The 20675-nt window shown below is 37.9% G+C and overlaps 10 protein-coding genes across 10 annotated transcripts; 6 read left to right on the top strand and 4 right to left on the bottom strand.

The window, feature by feature from the left end:
* Positions 1-164: 164 nt before the first annotated feature.
* ETP1 (Etp1p) lies at positions 165-1925 on the top strand (the record flags this gene model as incomplete). The annotated part of the gene is made up of 1 exon (XM_448337.1): positions 165-1925. One exon carries the CDS (start codon positions 165-167, stop codon positions 1923-1925), a length of 1761 nt encoding a protein of 586 aa, XP_448337.1.
* Positions 1926-2459: 534 nt separating this feature from the next.
* On the top strand, positions 2460-3425 carry PRS3 (ribose phosphate diphosphokinase subunit PRS3; the record flags this gene model as incomplete). Its single annotated transcript, XM_448336.1, has 1 exon — positions 2460-3425. The coding sequence occupies one exon, from the start codon at positions 2460-2462 to the stop codon at positions 3423-3425; it is 966 nt and encodes a 321-aa protein (XP_448336.1).
* A 2126-nt stretch (positions 3426-5551) lies between these two features.
* Positions 5552-6196, top strand: GVI51_K02365 (uncharacterized protein; the record flags this gene model as incomplete). The annotated part of the gene is made up of 1 exon (XM_448335.1): positions 5552-6196. One exon carries the CDS (start codon positions 5552-5554, stop codon positions 6194-6196), a length of 645 nt encoding a protein of 214 aa, XP_448335.1.
* Positions 6197-6941: 745 nt separating this feature from the next.
* Positions 6942-7679, bottom strand: TIF6 (translation initiation factor 6; the record flags this gene model as incomplete). The annotated part of the gene is made up of 1 exon (XM_448334.1): positions 6942-7679. The coding sequence occupies one exon, from the start codon at positions 7677-7679 to the stop codon at positions 6942-6944; it is 738 nt and encodes a 245-aa protein (XP_448334.1).
* A 513-nt stretch (positions 7680-8192) lies between these two features.
* DSS4 (guanine nucleotide exchange factor DSS4) lies at positions 8193-8645 on the bottom strand (the record flags this gene model as incomplete). The annotated part of the gene is made up of 1 exon (XM_448333.1): positions 8193-8645. The coding sequence occupies one exon, from the start codon at positions 8643-8645 to the stop codon at positions 8193-8195; it is 453 nt and encodes a 150-aa protein (XP_448333.1).
* Positions 8646-8892: 247 nt separating this feature from the next.
* Positions 8893-10647, top strand: RLF2 (Rlf2p; the record flags this gene model as incomplete). Its single annotated transcript, XM_448332.1, has 1 exon — positions 8893-10647. One exon carries the CDS (start codon positions 8893-8895, stop codon positions 10645-10647), a length of 1755 nt encoding a protein of 584 aa, XP_448332.1.
* Positions 10648-11106: 459 nt separating this feature from the next.
* On the top strand, positions 11107-13881 carry MCM4 (MCM DNA helicase complex subunit MCM4; the record flags this gene model as incomplete). Its single annotated transcript, XM_448331.1, has 1 exon — positions 11107-13881. One exon carries the CDS (start codon positions 11107-11109, stop codon positions 13879-13881), a length of 2775 nt encoding a protein of 924 aa, XP_448331.1.
* A 530-nt stretch (positions 13882-14411) lies between these two features.
* Positions 14412-14783, top strand: ATP20 (F1F0 ATP synthase subunit g; the record flags this gene model as incomplete). The annotated part of the gene is made up of 1 exon (XM_448330.1): positions 14412-14783. The coding sequence occupies one exon, from the start codon at positions 14412-14414 to the stop codon at positions 14781-14783; it is 372 nt and encodes a 123-aa protein (XP_448330.1).
* A 461-nt stretch (positions 14784-15244) lies between these two features.
* ROK1 (RNA-dependent ATPase ROK1) lies at positions 15245-16942 on the bottom strand (the record flags this gene model as incomplete). Its single annotated transcript, XM_448329.1, has 1 exon — positions 15245-16942. One exon carries the CDS (start codon positions 16940-16942, stop codon positions 15245-15247), a length of 1698 nt encoding a protein of 565 aa, XP_448329.1.
* Positions 16943-17446: 504 nt separating this feature from the next.
* On the bottom strand, positions 17447-20221 carry AGC1 (citrin; the record flags this gene model as incomplete). Its single annotated transcript, XM_448328.2, has 1 exon — positions 17447-20221. One exon carries the CDS (start codon positions 20219-20221, stop codon positions 17447-17449), a length of 2775 nt encoding a protein of 924 aa, XP_448328.2.
* Positions 20222-20675: the final 454 nt, after the last annotated feature.

Genomic DNA, 20675 nt, shown 5'->3' with positions numbered 1-20675 from the left:
TTATTGTAACTTCGGTGTCACCAAAACATAAAAAACTGACAAAAAAATGGTAAATAAAGGGCAGTAATAATAACTTCAGTAATAGATGTTGCATCAAAAGAGTCAGCATATCTGATATATGGACTGCTATCTAATTCATTTAACTTGGCACAAGAGGTTAACAAATGCTCCATACCGTTAATGAAGGTACCAGCTTAACTTATAAATTAGTGTTAGAATTTGAAAACAGAGAGCAGCAGAGTAACTCATACAATATATTCACGAATCATTCTGATCAAAAACATTCAGTAATACATCATACTAAGAACAAAAGTTCTGATTCTTTTCAAGATTGGAGGACTTCAGATATTATGCTTGAACGTGTTAATATAACAAAGAAGAAGAACAGCGAAAGTGATAAGGATATTGTCACATCTGAATACTTGGGCCATGGCATTATCAAGTTGTTTAAAAGTGGTACAGAAACTGACAAGGATGATGCAGAAACAAAGGATATAATTACAGTCCCTGGAGAAGACACTATGGTTAGTATATTGTTTGTTCCGACTTATTTTACAATACATGATCTGCTTCATTATTATATTGGAGATGAAATCGTAAATAATCAAGTTTCCGATTTTAGGATACTACGAAATAAGCAGAAGGGATTTGGTTTTAATTTCATGGTATTAATGAAATTTAGAGAATCAACTGCAGCAAAGAATTTCAAGGATGAGTTTAATGGTAAAAGGTTTAGCAAAATGGATCCGGAAACTTGCCATGTCGCATATATCAAAGAAATCATATTTGCCAAAAAGTTATTCCCTGGAGATGAAAAGAAGGAATTACCTTATTTACTCAATGACCCTTTCACAACAGTAAGAGAAAATACAAATGCAGATCATGATGTCGAACTTCCAACCTGTCCAGTATGCCTGGAGAGAATGGATTCTGAGACAACAGGACTGATCACAATACCATGCCAACATACTTTTCATTGCCAATGCCTAGACAAATGGAAGAATTCTAAATGCCCAGTATGCAGGCTGTCAAGTTTTAGATTATCCAGGGACACATTACGAAAACATGGTAATAAAGAGAAATGCTCAGAATGCGGATCGTCAGAAAATCTATGGATATGCTTAATTTGTGGGCATGTAGGTTGTGGGAGATACAATTCCCGCCATGCAATAAAGCATTTTGAGGAAACCTCTCACTGCTTTGCTATGGACTCTAAGACTGACCGAGTTTGGGATTATGCTGGAGATAACTACGTCCATAGGCTAGTTGAAAATGAAGTCGATGGGAAACTTGTTGAATCTGTTGGTCGTGTGGATGATAGAAAAGCCGGCATAGGATCAAGTTTCCAACCATCCACAAGTAGTAATTATAAAGATGATGACGATAAAGACTTGCGTGTTAATTTTATGCGTAATAGAGAATATCACTTGGAATATGTAGAGGTACTAATATCTCAACTTGAGTCACAAAGTGAATATTATGAAATGAAAATGCAAGATACATATAAAATGACGGATGAAATTGAGAATCTTAATCAGAAGCTGAAAGATATGCAAAAGGAGAATAAGAACTTGAAAGAGGTAGTAGATAGAAACGACCAGATAAAAAAAGACCTTGAGAGTAAGATAATTGAAGACAAACTGATAATAAAAGGTCTCCAGGAGAATTTAGCTTTCCGTGATGAAAAGATAGAATCTATTGAGCAACGACTAAAAGATCAAGAAGAACAAAATAAAGAGTTACAAGATCAACTTAAGGATATCATGTTTTATCTTGAAAGTAGAGATAAATTTGATCAAGCACCAGATGAAGTTAAGGAAGGAACCATTTTGGTACAACCAGGGGTAACCACTACCAAATCAAAAAAAAAGAGGAATAAAAAGAAAGTGCCAAAACTACCTCCAAAAATTGATGACATTCAATAACAGGAAATAAATAAAGAATAAGTAATTATATATTCCTATTATAACAGCTACAACCAATACGCATTAGACATCTTGTCACATGCACTTATCATAAATGACGGTGAAATTTTTCATTTCCGGTTGTGAAGTGTGGATGGAAAAAAAATTTAGCGATGCGATGCGATGAGCTCGGAATCCATGGTCATTGTATTCGAGAGTGATTCAGGTCCGCTCCTATTCACCCATTGTTAAAATATCATTCTTTGTAGTATTACATTAATTTTATCTTCTAGATTTTCCTTTATGTAAGTAACGGACGGAGTTACAGCGAAATTCAGTTTCAGTGAGTGGTCAAATAACTAGAATCTTAAGTCTTTTTTAGCTTTATTCTCGGTCCTGCCTTTCTAAAGTTTTATCCCAAATCAAGTTATTTCTTTGACACAAAAGCAAAGATATTTATCTGCCGTTATCATTAGTCCACTTTTCATAACATTTGTTATTTATAAAGAAAGGATAACGCAGAAGTTTGACACTGTACTTAAGAAATAAAAGGAAATGCCTACCAACTCTATTAAACTATTAGCTCCTGATGTTCACAGAGGATTGGCAAAGCTTGTTGCCAAGAGACTTGGTATCGAGTTGACTGATTGCAAGTTGAAACGTGACCCAAGTAATGAAGTATCGTTCTCCATTGGAGAAAGTGTGCGTGACCAAGATATTTTCATCATCACACAAATTGGTTCAGGTACCGTTAACGATAGGGTTCTTGAACTTTTAATAATGATCAACGCTTCTAAGACTGCATCTGCCAGACGTATTACTGCAATTATTCCAAACTTCCCTTACGCAAGACAGGATAGAAAGGATAAATCTAGAGCTCCAATCACTGCCAAACTTATGGCTGATATGCTAACTACTGCTGGCTGTGATCATGTTATCACAATGGATTTGCATGCTTCTCAGATCCAAGGGTTTTTTGACATACCAGTGGATAACCTATATGCTGAGCCAAGTGTTGTTCGTTACATCAAGGAGAATGTAAAATACGAAGATGCTATTATCATTTCTCCAGATGCTGGTGGTGCCAAGCGTGCTGCCACCTTGGCAGACAGATTAGACCTAAACTTCGCATTAATTCACAAGGAGAGAGCTCGTGCTAACGAGGTCTCCAGAATGGTCCTGGTTGGTGACGTTACCGACAAGATTTGTATCATCGTTGACGATATGGCAGATACCTGTGGTACACTTGCCAAGGCCGCTGAAGTCCTACTAGACAACGGCCATGCAAAGTCTGTCATTGCGATAGTGACCCATGGTGTGCTATCCGGTAACGCTATAGCCAACATCAACAACTCTCGTCTAGATAGAGTTGTCTGTACGAACACTGTTCCATTCGAGGACAAGATGCCACAATGTCCAAAGCTAGACGTAATCGATATCAGCAGTGTTCTAGCCGAAGCCATCCGTCGTTTGCACAATGGTGAGAGTATATCTTACTTATTCAAGAATTACCCATTATGAAAGTATGGCACCCAACAAAATGTAGAGTATCTAACTATAAACTGTTTCGCTCCCTTTCTAACCCTCTCAATCTTTTTTCTGTTCCAATACATTTCTTTATATCGAATATATTTTTAATTAGGGAAATAGTCTTGCAATCCCCAGATTGAACAGTAACAATTTTAGAAGTGGTGCAAGGATTTTTTGTCTAACTAAAGTACAAATCAGGCATCACCGGACCTCTTTTTTGAACATCGCTAAACATCAGGGAGTGCTGACTGTTCTGTGGGTTGTACACCTCTTGGCAAGTCTCTTTAATTTCTTGATGGGTCTTTCTTGGTTTTGGTTTTGGTTTTGGCTCTCTGAGTTTTAGAATTGTTTTAGAATTGCATGTAACAACGTCTGTTACTGCTAGTCTCCCTGACCCCGGTGACCCGGGGAATATAATAAAAAGAAACATTCCCTCCTTCTAGTCCCGCGATGACTTACCATCGAGAAAGTGGTCCGGAATTACCTTTACTAGTAATTTCTTGCTGCTCACATCCTGATTGAGGTTCTGAATCCCACAATCACGTTACAAGATAGTGGTGCTACTAAGTGCTATTCACTTAGTGGATATTCTATGGTATCCATATCCATCTCATGATCCCTCTTCGAAGCCCTGTCCCCCCCCGCAATCTTGCTCCTACGAAGCTTCTAAAACTCCCAGTTTCAGTTTATCCTCGTTTCGAAGGAAGACTATATTTTCATTGTCCTAGAGGACGGTACGGGGATTTCACTAAATGAAACAACCTAAATAGAATTACCTTCTCTTCTCTGTACTAGCAAGCGGGATAGAACTCAACGGTATTCTCGACGTTATCATTATCTTATCCTTACTTGTACACAATATTCTGTGCACTTTTCCTTTTGCCTTTGTTGCTTCCATAATCAAATTAAAGCCCCCCCTCCTCCACACAGAAAGAACGTGGAACTAGCTGCCCCCCCTTTTTTTTCTTTCTCTTTCACTGGCTTTTCGGTATTGCTCATCTGTATCCACAGAAATTCGTGGAGAGAGGCTTCCATTTTCGTATTTTTTGGATCAGTTACGCGGTGTCTTCTGTGGATGTGGGGAAGATGAACCTTCTACTGATACAACTTCCTTTTCATTTAATTATGTACTTTATTGATTTATCTCCATGCCGTGGGGACAGATCTACCTAAGAAAAAACCGCACCGAAGAATCCCAATATTTGATTATATCCATAAGGGAGTAGAGGCTTCTACAGTAGAATACCCAATTTATAATTTGCAAGTTATCCCTGTGAGTGTTCTCTTCGCACATTTCTGAAGGTTTTTGCTTTGCTTGATATCAAAGAGTACTCTAAGATGGAATACTTTTTCTCTTCCATCCCAGTAGAACGCGCGTACAAGCAGAAGAGGGATGAAATAGAAGCTTCTTTCATGGACTTTGCAGAATCTATTTTTGATCTAATTCTTTACATCTCGCTCTTCCGCCCCCCCACAGAACTGCAGTGGGACACGGATGTATTTGGCTCCCTTCGATTCCAGAATAGAAGGCATGGCTGGATAGAAATCGAAGGAATTTCATCTTTGATCGCAAGGGAAGATTCGACGAATGAGATGGATCGTATTGTGGAGGGAGTAGCTAGCCACACAACCATATTAGACCGGGAGGGACAAAACGCATATGTTGCTTTTTTCCCCTCTGCGAATGGCACAGCATTTAGGGCATTTGGTTGGACAGAGGTTCTGGGTTTTGAATAGCACTGACAACTAGAATAAACTCAACTCTCATAGTGTAACAAACTTATCTAAACCTGAGAAGAAGAGGGGTTACGGATAATGAATAAGAAGCCAAATTAGACAAAAGACCAAGGGAGCACATATAACACAAAACTGTACATCACGTCTTCGGTACGTGCGGTTCTGACTGGACTTGGAAACAAGATAAAATTACGTATCAATAATATCCTGTAGTAAAAGAAAAACCCAAGTATCGAAATTTTGGTATATAACATTTGGGCTTATAATAGAGAGAGAAAGATAAAAAAAAAAACCAAGTAACGAGGCGATCTTTTTGACAGTGCAGTAACACTAATAGCAAAATATAACAAACAACTACCAACATTTCAGTATCAACTATTATGCAGGTTGGATTAGAAAATATATTTGAGAGATCGGTACAGGACCCTTGCTGTCTCATAGAAGATGAGATGGATACCTATACCGAGTTCCCAAAATACGACTACAGTCACTGCCAAGCGGGTCAAGATGAGCTACATGGGTATACCTCGCTAAGGAAGTATAACTCTGTGCCAAGCATCCCACTACAACATAATACTCAGCATATAATTCCTGTGTCGCCAACACAGGCACGTGATCACACTACGCGCCGTCGGTCTAGTCTATACTCCGCTGATCCGTCGCATACTTGTAGGAGGTCGCATAGCAACGCTAATATACTGTGCACTCCTACGCAAAACAGGTCTAAGAGGAATTCTTTGTGTTCCCCTCATAGCAGTAGGCCCCAAGAAGGTCCCATGAGGTCACGCTCGCAATCGGTGGTTGCTATCCCCTCACACCTTCTAAGCATAGAAAAATATATAACATCAGAGTTGGATACAAATATCTCGCCTACAATAAATCCATCAACCAAGGCAAATCCTCCATTTTTATCAAGCCAGTCTTCGTCTGATTCTGGTTCTTATACCAGTGACTACACCAGACCACCAACTACAAGAAGAAGATCATCATTCAAAGTATCCTTGGCTAGTTCATTCTCCAGCTAGCCCAACGTTACTTCATATTTCAGCCACAAATAGTCTTTAGAGGATATGACATTCCACAGAGTGTCGACGAAGTGCATTATTTTTTGCTAATAAATACCATTTAACATGTGCTGCTCATATTGGTTTATCATTTAAAAAGAAGTAATGTAATCATTATTGCAGCATACATAATACGTTTTGATCTTTGACTTTTGAAAAATATTTTTAATTTGTTCCCATTAGGTTTTCAAGGAATTTATTTATGTTTTTCTGTCATGGATTTCCTTATTAGCCATTCCCTTATTTTTCAGTTTAATTATTACATTTTTATTTAGGCAAACATTAATAGATACATAACAACAATAATCGAACATTCGTTCAATCGTTTTGTTACACAGACTGGTTTTGAAGTAATCATAATATGGCTTCCTATTATTTCTATACTCGATTAATGCCGCTGTTATTATTGAGCCCATTACTCATTAGTCAAAAACTAACCAACGTATATAGTTTTAGACTAGATTTAGATGAAACCCAAAACGATAAAAGTTTATCACCAATATGTTTGTTAGGATATATATGCTACAGAGGGTAATATAAATAATGGTACGAAAATTAGTTTACAGATTGCTTTAGTTTCCTTCATTTAACCAAAATATTGCCAATAAAGCACCTAATTTTATTTGCCAAACACAGGAAGAAAAAACGGATTAGAAACTAAAGAAAATACCAAAATCCATTAAATCAAAAATGCAAAAAGTTATCTTCAAGAATAAGTTTCAATCAAAGTATCACGTAGGTTTCCGGAGATGGCATCTGGTTGAGCGTCTTGCAACCTGAAGATACTTTCGATAACACTTAGCTCTGGAGCAGTTGTGTCAAGACCCGTCACGGCAAGGTAGTCGTTGACAACCATACCAGCACCAACAACGGCACTACCACGGTTCACGGTACCCGCAACCAATGGGACTTGTAATAGAGAGGACAATTCTTCTTGATCCTGGATAGTTGTTTGTGGATGCACTAGACCACCTTGGTTACTCAAGGCACAGTATGAACCAACTAGAATATTACCAGATATCGTTTGTCTGAAGACTTCAACACCTAGGACATCGCTGATCAACTCTTCGGTCTCACGGTCGATGTCAGGATGTACTAACGCAACGTAGTCATTACAACATATAACATTACCCAATGCGGATAGTCTTTCTTCTACTCTTTGGATCTTAACAGAGTCCGGCAAACTGTTCCTTAGATGTTGTAGCTCCTGATCAGTGGTTTGGGTTGGCACTAGAAGACCACGACGGTTACCAGCAGTCATACGACCAACAATACGTGTACCAGCAATGGTGGTGTGCGCAATAGGAATAGAGTCACCCAACTCAGCTTCAAAAGCAGAGTAGAAGTTCTCAGAACCACCAACAGCAACCAAACAGTATGTGTTGGTCAACTTGGAGAACACACCAACCTCATTAGAGTTTTCAAATTGAGTCCTAGTAGCCATCTTTCGTATTAATAAGCTCTTGTATACTGATCTAACCTGCTCAAAAACTACTTAAATCAACGACTGCTCCCGTTATACTACTGAAGCTCATCGCATTTTCTGGCTATTTGCCTCAGCTTCTCCGCCAGATTTTCCAGCAAAATTTTTCAGAAAATTTGCAGATGCCACCGTACGTGAGGGTAATCACATGTACAAGTACAGCACTTGCTCTGCAATATGCTCATCTTTGAAGTGTTATTGAAGTCTCCAGTCAAGATATGCAAATGTTTCAGTATTACGTCTATATAATCTATATTCTATCTTCTATCTGTGTTCTTTGTCTTACAGTATACACTGTCTGCATTCGTCTCGCTTCGGTGTCTAGGACATGTGAAATGTAAAAACCCGGACGCCCGTAGAGTATTTTGCATATCTAGTCATCACTGTCTATTAGTCGTCTCATCTCCTCGTCTCGTCGTCTATCGTTGTGGTCTAACGGCCAGCAAAAAATCATCTGTTTCCTATGAGCAGTTCTTATTTGCAATCGACGCTTGCAATGCTCAACAAACAGATCTTTCTAGTGGAAGAGTGGTCGTTAGCATCTTGAACTTCACACAGCAGACCGATTGGACCACGGTCACACTCAGCACAGGCCAAGTACCTTTGGCAATGGATCAACTCCCAAGTGTGGCCGTCCCACTCGAACTTGAACTCAGCGTTGTCCCTGTCCTCGGTAACTTGACATAGATCACGGGACACACCAATGTTATCGAAGTCCCAGAACTCTGGAACAACCAGGAACTCGTACTCCTTCTGGGCGTCAGCACCCTCACGGGTCTCCATGATCTTGTACTTCTCCATGATCGCACCTGGGAAGTAGATCAATCTGTCAGTGGTCTTGGAGTCCACAGCTGGGACACTGATCAGAGAGCTCGCACACTCAGTGAATTGACATCTAGCCTTTCTAACCTTACCAGTACTAGCCATCTTGTATAATTATTGCCTTGTGGTTACATACACCCACCCAGCAAATACACTTGCAACAGCATGATTTCATATAGAACTTCTTAACAGTCGACTTCACTGAAAAAAAAATTTCAAATCGCGCGATGAGCTCTGAATTCAGCAGATTAGAGACACGAAATCGAAGAATTATAAGGTTTGAGCATTTGATTATTACTTTGAGTGGAGTAGGATAGATTGGCCAAAGGAATTGGATGACAGCAGCTGGGATATGACGGACAAGAACGAGAAGGGTATACTTTCTTTTTTCCAGAACACTATTAGTGCTAAAGTCAAGAAGTCGAGTGAGGTGATTGATCTGGATGACCACCACGATGATGATGAGCAGCAGAGTGTAGAGGAGGGAACACAGAAGCAATTGAGTCCCATGAGTGATGGCCTTCAGAAGGAGGCCACCTTGGATACCAGTCAGGACGATAGTCAGAGCAGTAACGGCGGCACTGCCAGCTCATCACAGAGTGAGTCTCGACAGAGTGAGAAGAATAGGATGAGAGAGTTGAAAAGGGTACAAAGAGAGGCTGAGAAACTGCGTAGAGAACAATTAAAAGCGGAGGAGAAGTTGAAGAAGGAGAAGAAGAAAGAGGAAGAGCGGTTACGACGCGAAGAAGAGAAGAAGAAACGTGAAGAAGAAAAGCGCTTAAAGGAGCTACAAAGAGAAGAAGAGAAAAGGAAGAGAGAACAGGCAAAGGAGGAAGAGAGGAAAAAAAAAGAGCAATTAAGACTTCAGAAGGAGGAAGAAAAGCGTCAGAAAGAAGAAGAGAAAAGGCTAAAAGAAGAGGCCAAGGAAAGAGCACAGTCACGTATTGGTAACTTCTTCAGGAAAGTATCGGATGATGCAAACAAAAATGTATCCAGGAAGACAGACTACGAGAAATACTTCCTTCCGTTTTATGCTCGAGATGGTGTTGAAATCCGCCAACCATGGACAATGGACACTCAAAAATTACAATCGAGTATAAAGACGCTGGACGATTTGCTCAAGGACAGAAACCAAGATGCGTCCACCCTAGATCCATGCAGTTGGTTGAAAGAAAGATCCCTAGATGGTATAGGCTATCCAATAAAAAATACTGCTGTATCTCTTCTACAGCAAATGACTGCGAAGGAAAAGAGCGATGAAGAATTACAAACTATGCTCTCAATGGTGCCACATAAGTATATTAAGTTCTACGAGAATGTGAGACCACCTTACATTGGGACGTACTCGAAAGAATTCTTTCTCCCCATACTGGATCCTTTCTCGACTAGTATAACAGATTTTAATTATGATTACGATTCAGACTTGGAATGGGTGAACGAGGAGGGCGAAGAAGGTGGTGTTGACAATTTGGAGAGTGGTGAAGACGACGACGATGAAGAAGACGATGACTTAGCCAGCGAAGGTGAGTTCGATGGTTTCCTGGATACTGAGAACGGTGACGGGAACTCTAAGACAGGTACTAACGGTAAGAAGTTTATAGGCCCATTAATACCTATAGTGCAACTAAGGTCAGATATATCGACTTTCGATGAAGAAGATAGGATATATTTCAAGAAGCTCGCCGCAGTGCCGTTGACCCAAATGGAGACGTTTTCCATTGATCCAAACTATATTACACCCAGTCCATCTCCAATCAAGTCATCCTCTGCAAGTCAGAGAGATCTGAAAAGAGCAGCCACTGATCAAAACTCCTCTGGTCTATCTACACCAACACAATCTCCTAATAAGAAATCCAAGTCAATAATAACAGAAGACCAGGACCTACTGACGTTACTGAAAGAAGTACAAAACAGCACTTTCTCCTTAGCAACAGTCTCAGAGATAATACAAAAGAACTTACCAAAGTATAATAAACAAACAATCAAGAACACAGTGAAGGAATACGCTGTGAGATCATCAGGTAAAGGAAACGAGCCCCGCAAATGGGAAATAAAGGACCTAGAGCATTGGGAAAACCTACAGAAAGCAGGTGAACATAAAGAATAGGATTATTCACTTCAAATGGTGTTCATATAAAGAGGCATACTAATTATAGATACAGATATACAACAGTTAGCTAATATGTAACTTAATTTCTATTACACTTCCTAATTAGGAAATCATATTAACACGAATTTTTCACTGATTTTTTTTTTCGCAGCTTGTAAACTGAAATAAAATAATGAGTGAGACAGCCAAAAACTATGACATCTAAATGATCTACTTTCGATAAACTGCTGATAACAATCGTGGTCATATCAGTTTCATATTTAATTGCGAAGTATTTGTTACCGCTGTCTATAATATTGCTGCTCAATTGCCTTTTTTGTTGTGTATTTTTAACAGTTTTCTTCCAGTTTAAGTTTGCACCTGAATTTGACTGACACTGATATCGTTAAAGGATAAATAACGATTTGCGGAGACAGCTACTAAAATAGTACAAATACAAAGATCAGTACTTCGGAGATGTCAAATAATCCCAGTTCTCCAGTGATGGGTCCTATTGATGAGGGAAGTTCTTCTCCCGGCCGCAACCAGCCCTCAAGCATGGGTCCAAATGGTGATCCATCCAGTCCAGCATTGTTTTTTAACTCATCATCATCCCAACCACAGGGTGATTCTCAACCTGTCGCCCCATCTTCGCCAATTCATTTCCCATCTTCCTCTAACAGACCAATGAGCTCAGATGTTCACTCTCAAGGAAGAAGGAGCAACAGAAATCACCTTGCAGCCAACAGATCGAGTGCTTTAGGAAGATTCTCTGACTACGGAAGCGATAGACAGGTACTACATAGTTCCTCTTCTAATATGGGCGGCTACCCTTCTCAGAGAACTAATTTAAGAAGAAATGATATTCACGCCTCAGATCTATCCTCACCAAGAAGGATTGTAGACTTCGACTCCAGGTCAGGTATACAGCAACCTTCTTCTTCTTCCTCTTCAATGCCTTCCGAAGCTACCGAACCTCTAAGAATTATTTGGGGTACAAATGTCAGCATACAAGAATGTGCCAATAGCTTCAGGAATTTCCTGATGTCATTTAAGTACAAGTATAGAAGAGTTTTGGATGGGAAGACAGATATAACCGATGATGAAGCAGAAGAAGAACTATACTATGTGAAGCAACTTAATGAAATGAGAGAACTTGGTACATCAAATTTAAACCTCGATGCACGCAATTTGCTAGCATTTAAACAAACCGAGGAGTTGTATTATCAACTATTGAACTATCCACAAGAAGTCATATCAATTATGGATCAAACCATCAAAGACTGTATGGTATCTCTTGTGGTTGATAACCAATTAGAACATGAGTTAGACGAAATTGAGTCGAAGTTTTACAAAGTAAGACCTTACAATGTTGAAACTCAAAAAGGTATGAGAGAATTGAATCCAAATGATATAGATAAGTTGATAAGCCTGAAAGGGTTGGTTCTTAGAGCGACACCTGTTATACCAGACATGAAAGTAGCTTTTTTCAAATGTAATATTTGTGATCACACCATGGCTGTTGAAATCGATCGTGGTGTAATTCAGGAACCAGCTAGATGTGAACGTGTTGATTGTAATGAGGCTAACTCTATGACGCTAATTCATAATAGATGCTCTTTCGCTGATAAACAAGTTATTAAACTGCAAGAAACTCCTGATTTGGTTCCAGATGGACAAACACCTCACTCTGTTTCTCTATGTGTTTACGACGAGTTAGTTGATAGTTGCCGTGCTGGTGACAGAATTGAAGTTACAGGTACCTTCAGATCAATCCCCATCAAGGCCAACTCTAGACAACGTGTCTTAAAATCTTTATACAAAACATACATTGATGTCGTCCATGTAAAAAAGGTCTCGAACACTAGAATTGGTGTTGATGTTTCAACTATCGAACAAGAACTATTGCAAAATAAACTAGATAATAATGATGTCGAAGAAGTAAGACAAATCTCTGATGCTGAAATCGAGAAGATAAAGCAGGTTGCACAAAGACCCGATCTTTATGATCTTCTTGCGAGATCTATAGCGCCAAGTATTTATGAATTAGATGACGTCAAAAAGGGTATATTACTACAATTATTTGGTGGTACTAACAAAACGTTTAAGAAGGGTGGTCGTTATAGAGGTGATATTAACATTTTGCTATGTGGTGACCCCTCCACATCCAAATCCCAGATCTTACAATATGTTCATAAAATTGCTCCTAGAGGTGTCTACACATCTGGTAAGGGTTCATCAGCAGTAGGTCTAACGGCATATGTCACAAGAGATGTCGATAGTAAACAATTAGTTTTAGAGAGTGGTGCCTTAGTGCTTTCTGATGGTGGTATCTGTTGTATTGATGAATTCGATAAAATGAGTGAATCAACTAGATCTGTTCTTCACGAAGTGATGGAACAACAAACGATCTCCGTTGCTAAAGCTGGTATTATCACAACATTGAATGCTAGAAGTTCCATTTTAGCTAGTGCAAACCCTATTGGATCCCGTTATAACCCTAATCTACCTGTTACTGAAAATATTGATCTTCCACCCCCATTACTGTCAAGATTCGACCTTGTTTATATTATTTTGGATAAAGTTGATGAAAGCACTGACCGTGATCTGGCAAAACACTTGACCAGTCTTTATCTAGAGGACAAGCCTGCACATGTTACTACCGATGATGTTCTCCCAATCGATTTCTTAACACAATACATCAATTATGTCAAACAGAATGTTCATCCACTTGTAACAGAGCAAGCAAAAAATGAACTTGTAAAGGCTTATGTTGGCATGAGAAAAATGGGTGACGATTCAAGATCAGATGAAAAGAGAATTACTGCAACAACGAGACAGCTTGAAAGTATGATTCGTTTATCTGAAGCCCATGCCAAGATGAGATTATCAAGCACTGTAGATCTTGAAGACGTCCGTGAGGCTGTCAGATTAATGAAATCGGCTATTAAAGATTACGCAACTGATCCAAAGACAGGTAAAATCGATATGAATTTGGTTCAAACTGGTAAATCAGTTATACAGCGTAAATTACAAGAGGATTTGGCTAGGGAGATAATACGTATTCTGAAGGAGTATCCAGCTGACTCTATGAGTTTCAATGAGTTGATCAAGCAAATCAATGAACAAGCACAAGACAGAGTAGAACCAAGTCAAGTGTCAAGCACTTTATCCAGGTTACAGCAGGAAGATAAAGTGATTATCCTGGGTGAAGGTGTTAGAAGATCAGTACGTCTGAATATCAGAGTATGATAAGAGGCATAGCTACAAATCAAAGCAACAATCACGTGAATATTCCACTCGTTAGAATAGTCACACGTTGACCATGCCGAGCATATCTATATCATCGGTCTCTTTTAAATAAAATAGCTTGTATGTAATAGTCACATATTGTAATATTAATCATATCAATACCGAATACCATTCTCAAAATGATAGTATACTTTGACAGGAACTCTTGTAGATGTTTGTAGTATCCATATCCTCTTGATTGAGCTTCTCGTCACTATCCTACCAATTCTCGACGCTCATTGGTCGAGAGTGACATTTTCGAAGTTGCCCGAACTACTTTCCAACAGAGTTGCAAAGAGCTCTTTCGAGAGCCAGTCAATCAGGATTGGTTAGAGAGCAACAGCTCACCAGAGCAATTATACTAGATATTATGAGAGTCATTCTGCACTTGAGATTCATATAAATCTATGTTAGTGTGTTTTTGGTCTACAAAACAAGGACCTCTGAGGAAACATCACCACAGAACATAATAATAAAAATACAAGGAAGCCATGATTGAACGTTTACAATCTTTAGCTAACAGATTGGTAGTTAGAGGAAACCAACTAGCTACCAAGTCAATCTACTATGGTAAAGTTACTGCTGAAGTCTCCAAGCAAATATATGCAAAGGAAGGTTTGAAGCCACCTACTGTCAACGAATTCAAGAGCACATACTGCAAACTATACAAGCAAGGATTGCAATACTTCAATAAGCCATCTGAGATTATTAACTGTGCTAAGAATATCAAGAAACCTGATGCTCTAAAGTACGGTTCTTACTTGGTCCAATTTCTTGGTTTTTACTCTGTTGGTGAAATAATCGGAAGAAGAAAGTTTATTGGCTACAAGAATTATGAACACAATGCCAAAGCTGCTCATTAATTTTAGTATATTTGGCGCATTTATTAAATGTAATTGTGCCTTTCCATGAAAATCCATACTTCTGATGCAAATATTGAAATTAAATGTTAACTAATTTATTTTTACTCCTTCTACCCTGAATATATTCTCTGCATGATATTGTCATATTAATAAAGGTCCATTTTTATCAGCAGGTTTTTCGATATGGTCTAGTAACCTTGTTGAATATTCCTCCTCCATGTACAAAAGCAATATTAGAATCAATATTATTACAATAAATATTCATTCCATATACCAAACTTTTTTCTTTTATATATATATATAGGTTTGGCAATATATTTATAATGAAATGCTATGCTTTTTAGATATTATCATAACAGTGCTATGCAAACTGTTTTAACAGTACGATTTAAGGATATAAACATGATAAGATTCATGAAAAACAATTCAATTGGTCGAAGTTTGTTTAGTAAGCATCCAAATCAATCAGCAGATTCTATTGCGTTGGATTCTAGTTGCCTTCTCTTTGAAGCGCGAATCATATCTTGCTTCTTTTTTCTCTTCAATCTTTCTACCTTTGGAACTGTACTTATTTGATCTCTTTCCTTATGTGACTTTCCTTTCTTTATAGCTTCCTTTTCACGCTTAGTGATCTTAGAAATGTTATTCATCCATCCTTCTACTTCACAGCCACTTTGCTTCATAACATTAATGATAGGCTTAATAGCAACGGAGTCAAGCTTAGTATACAAAGTGACTGCCTTACCACTTCTTCCACCTCTACCAGTTCTACCAATCCTATGGACATAGGCTTGAGCTGTAGTTGGTACGTCATAATTTATAACTAAATTTACACCTTTGAAGTCAATACCTCTTGCTAAAACATCCGTACATATCAAACACCATAGCTCACCAGTCTTGAAACGTTCTATTATTTTTTCTCTTTGAATAGCAGTTCTTTCAGCATGGATAACATCAACATTTATTCTATCATACATCAACTCATGGTACAAAGCCTTAGCTCTAGCAATGGATTCCAAAAAGATAATAATAGGTGGCTTGAACTCACCTTGTTGCACTAGTTGTCTGATTGCTATTAACTTACCTTCTTCGTTACCGCAAAAGATCAATTTTTGTTCGATATTTGTATTGGCTGCTTCCTTGTGACCTATAATTACTCTAACTGGATCATTCATAATTGAATTAGCTGTTTCCTCAACGCTACTTGGGATTGTAGCCGAAAACATCGACTTTCTCATACTTGGATCAGTACATGAATTCAAAATATCATCAGTTTGCTCGATAAAGGTCTTGTCAAACAGTTTATCAGCTTCATCAAAGATTAAATGCTTGACATTAGATAAGTCCAAAGCCTCGTTCTTGACCACATCTATCAAACGTAGAGGTGTCGAGATAATCAAGTCGTACTTCTTGTCACTAATTACTTTGTTTCTTAGTTTAGCACCCAGGGACTTCGAAAGAATGGCAACTTGTAGTGGCCTCTTCTTATCCAAATATATTCTTTTTGACAATTTAACACACTCGTTAAATATTTGCGTTGCCAATTCTTTGGTAGGCGATATTATCAGACCTTTGACACCTGAGAAATTCTTTTCTTCAATTATTTGTTGTAGCAGTGGAATTAAGAAAGCTAGAGTCTTACCAGAACCCGTGGGCGCACATGCCAACAAATCACGACCATTCAAGCAAAGTGGGATGGCTTCACATTGAATAGGTGTTGGTTCAGTGAAATGATTTTCTATAAGATTATTAAGTAAACGCTTATCAAGCGAAAATCTTGAAATCAAATCTTCAAAAGAACCGATAGGCAACGGTATATCTTCACCAGTAATATTACCCTTATAAGACTTTCTTAACGCACTTGCCTGCTCTTTAGTTGTTATCTTAACATCATAGGCAACCTCCGTAACATCATCGTTATTATCTTGTTGATGACTGTCTTCTACTGAATCCTCTAGCTTAGCCTTTGCAGTCTCTACTTTACTCACAATCTTCTTGTTTCTGAAAAAGTCAAGCTCTCTATTCAGCTGTTTTTCAACTTGTTTATTATCAACCTTATCATTATCAGTGTCTGCAGTACTGTAGTCAACCGTCTTACCTTTTTGGTTGGCCTTCTTGTTGATCGATGCACCTCTCGTTAACACTCTAAAGATATCCATCTCTCGGCCTTTCTGTCTTCAATTTAAATATATCTAGTTTATAACTCTCCTATATCACCCTATCCTATCTAATAAAGTACCCATTCAATAATAATACACAAAACTAAAAGCTAATTTGTGAATAATAACCCATGATTATTGCAATACTAATACATATACACAACTGAAGCTCATCGCAAAATTTGTGAGCTCATCGCAAAATTTCAGCTGATTTTCTTTTTTTCTTTTTTTTCTTCCAGATGGTAAGTAATAATGGCACATCACGTGATATAATAATCAAGTAGTTAGCAATGCTATAGAAGTACTGATTGCATAACTGAAGGCTATTCGTTGCTGTTCAATCGTTGATTCGTGTGGACCCGACAACATGACATATATGCTGTATCTAATCGCATTCATGGAGATATAAATATAATGTTAAAAAATATAAAATAAAGTCGTTTACACATAGAATAAATAATTAGAGTTCGTTAAATTATCATGTTCATAATCGTTCTTGAGGTATCAAGGGTCTTCACCTCTCGATATAGCTCTCAAATGCTCGTGAAATTTCAAGTATGTACCATAGTCAAACTTAGCAAAATTGTTGTCTAGTTCTATGAATGTCTTCGCAACTTGACAGCTCTTATAGTAGTAATTGAGGTAGCTGTCACTGTACGGATTTTCTACTATTCTGGTCAACTCTCTCTTATCAATATTCGGTCCACGAGCGTTATTGTTGAGAATCTTAGCTCTTCTATCATCTTCTGATATAACAAATTTGTCCTTGTCATTTGGTAATGGGAATATATTGTGGAACAGCTCATACGCAGCTAAAGTAAACCCAAACTGTGGTGAACTTCTTAGCACTCTGGCAGCACCACCTTTAAAAAAGCTCTTAAAACTTTCTTCCCTCAAAATAGTACGCGCTGCATGAATAATACCCTTGTATATAGTCTCACCTTTCTTTGGATCAATTTGTAAACGTGTCTTGATCACGTCGAATGGTGTTGTCAGATACGCAGCTGGCATGCCGGCTAAAGCACCTGCAGAAAGAAGTTCCCAGGTGTTTAGACGCGATCTTTTATTTTTGTCATTAGGATCAAAATTGAACAGATCCCTTTTTAGATGGGCATAGGTTGGGAAATATATCGCCGAAAATGGAACATCTCTCAACAAACAAGCGGCAGCTCCTTTGTATAAACCTGGCAAGCCCAGTCTTTTGATAATTTGCAATGCAGTCAATTTTGCATTCTCCGCGTTTTCGGCCACATATTCACCTTTGACTTGTAATCTAATCTTAACAATCTCAAGCGGGTTAGTAAATATCACTTGGCAAGCACCAGCAGAAGCACCAGAAATAATTTCTGACAGTAGACCAAGTTTACCGTTCTTGTCTTTCAGTTTATTACGCATATAATCATTTACAGTCAGTTTGATCGCCTTTTCAGGTGCAACTCCTATCAGCTGAGGTCCCAATCCCGAATAAACACCTCTTATACCTTCTCTTGACAGTATCTTCAAGAAACAATCAATGGAGTTCTTGTATTGCGATAGAGATCTTTGGGCTTGCATCCTTGTTTTAACAAAATCAATTGGATAAACAATAGTAGCTCCAATACATCCTGCAACAGAGCCTAGTGAGAAGTTATACAGCGAATCAAATATTGGGTAGAAATAATAGTTGGTGTAAAGAGACTCCTCTTCAATATGGCGAAGTTCCAATCTATGAACAACATCATTCAAATAGTTTGGGTTCAAAATCTTCAAAAAGTCCTGAACTGTAAGATCTGAACGCATAGTTGCAATGTCACTCCGTCCACCAAACACTCGTTCAAACCAACCTGTGCTTGTTTTAGAAATACTTTTAATATTCGAGTCTTGAGCAAAACCATTAGCGATATCCTTATAGTTATCATTGAATGTTTCTAACTCTTCCTTCTTATTTCTCCCCCCGTGCATAAATTCATTATGAATAAAATGATTAATTTCTGAATCTTCATGGTTCAATTCCTGTGAATTTTGGATTAAGCGCGTACGATGTCTATTATATTCTTTTGAATTAGCAACAATAGAGAATAATAGATTTATTTGAGATGGCGAGAATTCACTTATATTGGTGACCTTATTATACTGCTTGTTTAAAAAATCCATTAGGTTTTTCTTGGTGATTACTTGCTCTCTAATATCACGGTCACTCATGTTATTATCTTCAGCATATTTTAAAAAAACTTGATTTAGTAAATCAAAATTTTGAAATAAATAGAAAATGTCTCTGTAGACATTAAATGCAATTGAGTTATTATCCGATTTGATTAGTTTTGTGTTAGAAAGATTCAGAGACTCAAATATATCTGCAGAAACTTTATGGGAGTAGAATAATTTCAACAAGTAGACTAGTTGATTTTTATTCAAAGATAATCTGTGTCTGGATGCATCAAATTGGGCTAAATGTCTGAACCCTGTAATCATTTTTTCATACTTTAAATCATTCTGTAGTATTGTCACTAATGAGTTAAGAGTCAAATATGGCTTTCCATAATGGAAGCATTGGTATAACTTCAAAAAATCAAACTTGTCCCAATGAAGAATTAGGTCATTCTTCTGTACAAAATCGTCATTTTTAATGCAGTTCTGTAATAAGGATATTGTTTCTTTAAATTGATCCAAATTGAGGAGAAGCTCATCAAAACTCAAGAACTTATTTGCATAATTAATGGACTTTGTATTGAATGGCAGTCTTTCTCCATAGCCAGAGTCGGGAGAGTGGTGAAGTGTATTCTGCTTTCTGTATTTGCTCCCCCCAAAGACTGACTTTCTCAATTGGGCATTAGTCTTCTCCACGTCAAACTTTCTGAAGAACTCATACAGTATTATTAGATGGTAATTTTCATGCTCCAGTATGTTGTTTAGTTGAAACCAATCGCTTATTGTTAAATAACCCTTATTATTCTCATCCATTGCAAAGAATATACAACCAAATGTGTTAGCTGGTACTTGGTTCAGATTGAATGTATGCCCGCTGAATTTCGAATAAAACTGCTGTGAATTAGATATAAGACGAACAAAATCATCATACATCAACACCATTTCTCCGGTACTTTTATGCCCAGTGCGTTCTACAGTAGTCCTTGCACCAATCCCATTGTCACCGTGAGAGGACTTTAGGAAAGAAAGAATACTGGCTGTCTTGTCATCCTGTGTATCATCTATTGTCGAAGCAAATCGTTTAAATATAGCAACTTGCTCCAATTTCTTTCGACCATTCGAGTTTAACTGCTCCATCTTACTACTTGCCATATACCAACTTTAGAGTAATGTATAAATAGCCTCTCAAATGCAATCTATTTTTGCAAATCCTAAAATAAATACGTGATGACTATAGCTGCCTATGCATCTCTCGGAGAAGAGGATGACTCTTTTTTCTCTATTATTGAGTTACCGTTTATCTTCCAGCAACCGCTCCAACCGCAATGGCTAATGCCGAGTGAATATCCAGCTTTCAAATTGCCTGAAACAAAATAAAACTTGCAAAGCACTAGTCTCATTGAATCCGTAAATCCGGTATTTATATGCTCAAATTGTTTATAATTTTTTTGCAAGTAGTTGCTCCCGGAGTAATCCCGTACCAAATCAGTATCTTCCTGCTTTTTTTCACTTTCCTCGAGGAATTCCTCGAATCAAACTCTAATAGAATAGTCATCGCTTGAAATTTTTCCCCCAGCTACGACACATTGGATGTTGAAATATTATA

Source organism: Nakaseomyces glabratus, chromosome K (genome assembly GCF_010111755.1).
Source record: "Nakaseomyces glabratus chromosome K, complete sequence".
NCBI lineage: Eukaryota > Fungi > Ascomycota > Saccharomycetes > Saccharomycetales > Saccharomycetaceae > Nakaseomyces > Nakaseomyces glabratus.
This window is presented reverse-complemented; position numbering and strand designations above follow the sequence as displayed.